Raw genomic sequence first — 5,938 nt, 5'->3', positions numbered from 1 at the left:
TTGATACTTTTGGTTTTCTGGCGCCAGAGGCTGTGGACCTACTTAGTCGAGTTCAAAGGGTCATGCATAGTAATGTTATAACCCCGAGATCTATGGGCGTAGTTTTTAAAACGCTTAGTTTTGCTATTCAAAAAGGGGTAGCGGCGCAGCTTGTAGCCCGTTTACCAACTATCTCGATGTAAATTATTATTCTTTTATAAAAGTTTAATGTTATTTAAAAAAAAAGAAATCAAATAAAGGCTAACACATATTCAAAACCCTCATTGAATGCATACATTTGTTTTTACACCAAGCTCATATCAAAATTCATATTCATATTCATATATGATAAAATTCAAAGTGAATGAATAGTGAATTTAGGGTGTATTATAATATGGGGTATGGGGCGGAGTTGTGACGTGGGTTGGGTACAAATGCCTAAGTCACCACTTCGGGTGGGTGTGGGCTTTGGTTTCGGCGTGGCCCTTTGGGCGGGAGTTTCAGCCCGGGGGCGGGGGTTGTGGCGTGGGTTGGGTACAAACGCCCAAGTCACCACCCCGGGTGGGCTTAATGAACAGTGAATTTAGGGTATATTAGAATATGGGGTATGGGGCGGGGGTTGTGGCGTGGGTTGGGTACAAACGCCCAAGTCACCACCCCGGGTGGGCTTGGGTTTCGGCGTGGCCCCGGGGGCGGGGGTTTCAGCCCGGGGGCGGGGGTTGTGGCGTGGGTTGGGTACAAACGCCCAAGTCACCACCCCAGGTGGGCTTGGGTTTCGGCGTGGCCCCCTGGGCGGGGGTTTCAGCCTGGGCGTTGGACGGGGCTATCAAGATGACATGGCGGGATCTCATTGGCCAAGACAAGTAGCCGTTTGCGCTAGCCGTTGGCCAACGGCTATGTGTTTAAAAAAATTATTCACTATAAATACTCACACTTCTATTCATTTTTTTACCACAACTACTCCACCTCTTCTATAATCATCTCTATCTTATTTTTTTTTTTAAAAATTCTCATCCAACCACAATACGAAAAATGAATCCTCATAATCGTGGTTTTGACCCGAACAATCCGTGGGCATTCCAAAAACACCTAGCCCAGCATCCAATCGTCCAATTGCTCCCTTTTTAATACACTCCACGATGCCGGATATGGCTGGTTACACATCGTTTATCTCGAATCGTTTGAAGAATGATGTCGATAGAAAACACCAATGCCTTTCACGCAACGCGCGTCATTGAAAAACACTAGTTAGATTTAGATTCAAAACCCATTTACTTGATTTCACTATACTATTCGGATTTTAGATAGGCAAACACATGTTTTTATTCGCTTGTGAACATGATTGTAAAGATCGCGCCTAGCCGCCAATTAGTCTTCAGTTAATCGCTAGTCGAAGGTTCACCGAGTAATTTTCATCTAATCGACCAATTAATTGATAGGCAGTCAATAGTGGTCAAATCCGGTCCTAATCGGCCAAAAGTTGGTGGTAATCTAGCGATTCTGGCCAAAACCTATAAATTCCAGCAATTAATTCTATCTGCTTCTAAATATGGGTCGAAAAAAGGTGTTAAACATATCTACTTATAAAATTACATATAAAAGTATGTGTATAAACATATAAAACTAAAAATTACATATTAAATTTTAATCCGACTAATCCTAATGAATCACTAGTCGGTATCTCATTGACCGACTAGCGCCTAACGATTCTTACAACACTATCTATGAATACATCATATGTGAACATAGCGTTTACTGATATTTACTTGTAAATACCAATATTATCATTGTGGTGAATACATAACGTGATATCTACATGTTTATTCATTGATGAATACACTATCTATAAACGATGATTACAACACTAGTAGATGTTATATTAGAAATTATTATTGAATAATCAATCAATACATGTATTATTTGGTAAACACCAAACACATCCTTAAAAAACAGATGGGTCTCTAGAAAACAAATAGGATTACTCGAGATTGATGATGCTATTTAGAAATAATTAACTATATTTACAAGATAAAATATTTTAAGTTAATAATATTTATATTTTGTTTTCTTTAAATAAAAAAAAAGATATTGAGGTAGTAATTACGGCGGGGAATCGGCCATATTTACCTCATCGAGTTGCACAGACTGATCGTCCTTTATATTTTGTTTCTTCTGATTCCAATGGACCACCTTTATTATTTTAAATAATTTTATGTTTATTTTGTATATTTTTATATTTATTTTGTTTTGACTCATTTGACCATTTCAGAATATTGTTTCAAATAAATCAAGCGGGTTCAGGGGCTTTAGTTGGTCTACAGTTTTAAAAAGTAAAGACGGAAAACTATGCAGTATGCACCCAAAACTTTTTAAATAATTTTAACCCACGTATTTAAATAGTTGCAAAATAGAAAATAATACAATTTTTTCTAATGCCTGAAGTTTTGTCAGTACTAAACTTGATAATTAACATCAAATCTCAAAACTTATCACATCTCAAACAAAAGGTAATTTTTTAACAAGAAGAAATTAACATCAAATCTCAAAACTTATCACATCTCAAACTAAAGGTAATTTTTTAACAAGAAGAAATGTTATTCATACTACATTTTACATCACTTATCCTAAACTACTTTCCTAAACTACCTTCCAGAGTCGTCTCCGAAAACTCTCAAAATAATTTAGTCCTCGGACGAAATAAAAAAATTACCTTTCTGGTTTTTTAATACAAAATTGTGGTGGATCCAAGACTTGAATCTGAGACCTTTACATTATTTTCAGATGTTTTTTTTCCACTCCATCACCAACAATTTTATGTACAATAAATGAAAGCGTATATTAAATACATAATTTACTATATATATAAAAATTTATAAAAACTTTTCGGGTTCTTTAAAAATTTGGGCCTTGAGCGACGACACGGATTGGCTGGCTCAAGAGCCGGCCCTGCTACTTTCGTAGTTCATGTATAAACCTGAAACCTCTATTCTAAGAAGCATGTGCATCTATTAAGTGGACTAGCCCCACATTGCTCAAAAAAGAGTACTTGATCTTATGAAAACACAAAAATTAACGACATTTACAATTAAAACGTTTTACAATTTTCAATTATAAAATAAACTCGAGAAATAAGAAAAACATCTAGGAAGAATATAAAATCAGAGCTTAGAGAAGAGTATACCCAAGTGTACTGTAGTATCCAATACTTGTTCATTATGAATCCAATAGATAGTCGTGTGACACTGAACAATGACACTGATAATAAAATTTTAGATAGGCAGTCAGCTCCAGATGAGTTAATTTAGCTTTGCGAGTCGAACAAACCATCTCTGGCTAGTTGTCAACACGGCCATATCATTATGGCATTTTTTGTGCATATCTTATGATCGCGTTACTACATTCTAATAAAATATATATTTGTTTTAAGTTAAAAATCTTTCTATTTGTTTTTTGCAAATCTATCTATGCAAGTTTCTATTAACTCTTAGATCAGCTAAGCTATTTTCGTTCGTATCTAATGATCAACTAAACGTTCATGTCATTAACATGTTACCGTGCATATCTTGTCTTATGATCTAGCAACTAAGAACATGTCAAAATATACTTGTCCATATCTTATCTTATGATTTAGTAACTACGAACGGGTCAAACGTATACTTGTTTTAAGTTGGAAAATCATTGTCACTTTTTTTTTTTTTTTTCCTAGCATAAATATGTATTCAATTGTATTTTTTTTTTCCTTCACCATACTTTGGCTCCACTATTGGTTTGGTCGGGTTTGTTCAAAAGGTACAACTTCATTTTCTTTATGGTACATCTTTTGATGCATTCTATGATCCAAGAAAGAAAAACATGATAGCAGAAGTTGGTCTTGTTGGGTCGGGTCTAGTAACCATCAAATGTGGACCATGTGGTCCTGCATTGCATCAAGAAATACATTAGAAGTTAAATGAAAAAAATAGAAAAAAGTGGACACTTCAAATCTGCAATATTGTCGTCCCTTTTATTCAAAATACCTACTCCCCCTCTTTATATGTTTTAATTAATTAAATTTATCTTCTTGAACTTAAGATTCAATATAATATATAACATTTTATAAAAATATTCTAACATTTACTAATATAGTTTTAAAGGTTTTAGTTTTTTTGTCCCCCCAATTGTGTGGCCTAGCGGTAAGAGACTTGGGTTTTCTAATGCAGACTCAAGTTCAATTCACACTTATGTCATATGAGGTGACTATAAACAATGAAGGATTTGAACTAGACCTTGTGTGGGGTTGTCAGTTCGATTCCCGAGCCCAACTAGATTTTCGTCCCACCGTGTGTTACGCTAGAGAGTTTTGCTCTTGTGTTGGCACAACGACTGTCAAGTGACAGCCGGCGTTGTAGTTTCCTGGGGTAATGCCAAAAAAAGCTAAACTTTGAAGCCAACATGGTCCCAATTAAGACAACATAGTTTGGACAGAGTGAGACAATACAAAGCTCTCCGATTTTAAGTGTGATAATCTTATACAAGAAGTTCACTGTTAAAAAAAAGGTTTAGTTTTTGCTCCATGTATATTTTTGAAGTTATCCATAATCATTTTCTAATCGTCTTTTTTCTACTTTACAAACAAAAAACATCCATGATTATTATTATTTATTAAAAAGACAACATGGAGTGACAATTTGGTAACCATGTCCCATTATAAATACCACATGAAACGAAGGCCCCAAATCCATACTCCAAGAAAGAAGAAAATGGCAACTTTACCGAAACTAAAAACACTCCCTTCATCCCCACATGATTTTTCCATAAGAACTCCACAACCTTCACCCTCTTCTTCTTCCTTAGCCACCTCTATGAAATTCAAAACCCTGATTCACAACTTTATATTCTCCCACATCTTTCGGTTTGCTCGGGCCCTCACGAAGGCCAAGACCATAATCATGGAGCTGCTTAAGGAGATCCATTTCAACAATGTCCACTTTTTTTGGTTCATGAGAAAGAATAAGAACAAAAATAAGCTTTATTTTGGTTCGTTTAGGTTCCACTATAACTGGTGCTCGTCTCATGTTGTCCCAATGACTTCACCCAACTTGTACAACAATCATGTCTACTATGATCCCACGTGGAATTCCTTTGTGGATGACATGGCGCCAGAGTCGCAGCTCTCAGGGTACCTCCATTGGCTAGAAGAGAAGAATGTCGGTAATGATAATGAGATAACCGTTGATGAGATGAATGAGATTGATCGTCTGGCTGATAAGTTTATCGCAAATTGTCACGAGAAATTCAGACTCGAGAAACAAGAATCGTATAGAAGATTTCAAGAAATGATGGCGAGAAGCGTGGGAATTTAATTAAAGGTTGTTCTTGATCACCTTAGAGGCTTATTTCCCCTATTAAGGGGTTGGAATGGTATAGTTATTGTTAACACAACAAGTGCATGATGGGGAGGGAAAACTTCTTAGCTTCAAGATGGAATTTTGAGAGAATTGTAGAAGATAAGGGAGTTTTTTTGTAATTGTGTAATTCTTGTTTTTATAAATGTGGATCATCTTTAAGAATTTTGCTTCAATTAGACACTTGAAATGCTAAATACATTGATTACTTAGCAAAGGGTATTAATGATAACTCTACAAAAAAAAAAAAAAAAACAAAAAAAGAAAAAAAGTTATCAAACAATATTAAATAAGATTTCTGAAAGTTTAACAATTCTATTAAGGGAGTTGCATATATTGAATGATCTATAATAATAAGTTGTAATGTTGTATTCCATGTTGTAAACAACCAAAGGTTATTGTTTTCATGATCTTTGTAAATCCCCAGGTTACAATAACGATATGATGGGTTGGCCCTTAATAGTCCGGTTCAGTCAATCCAAGTTGCCCCAAGCATCGCATGACATTACAAACGTAAAAGAAGTAGGTGTGTAAATGAGCCGAGCTTGAGTTCACCTAATCTCAGCTCGGCTCGT

At 35.5% G+C, this 5,938-nt stretch overlaps 1 protein-coding gene across 1 annotated transcript; it reads left to right on the top strand.

Moving 5' to 3' along the window:
* Nucleotides 1–4,695: 4,695 nt before the first annotated feature.
* LOC110885564 lies at nt 4,696–5,539 on the top strand. Its single transcript, XM_022133264.2, has one exon. It carries the CDS (start codon nt 4,719–4,721, stop codon nt 5,319–5,321), a length of 603 nt encoding a protein of 200 aa, XP_021988956.1. The 5' UTR covers nt 4,696–4,718; the 3' UTR covers nt 5,322–5,539.
* Nucleotides 5,540–5,938: the final 399 nt, after the last annotated feature.

This window comes from Helianthus annuus, chromosome 10 (genome assembly GCF_002127325.2).
Source record: "Helianthus annuus cultivar XRQ/B chromosome 10, HanXRQr2.0-SUNRISE, whole genome shotgun sequence".
NCBI lineage: Eukaryota > Viridiplantae > Streptophyta > Magnoliopsida > Asterales > Asteraceae > Helianthus > Helianthus annuus.
The sequence above is the reverse complement of the archived record's forward strand: the minus strand, read 5'-3'. Positions and strand labels throughout refer to the sequence as shown.

Coding starts and splice junctions, on each gene's coding strand:
- LOC110885564 (XM_022133264.2), top strand. CDS start 4,719: ATGGCAACTTTACCGAAACTAAAAACACTCCCTTCATCCCCACATGAT.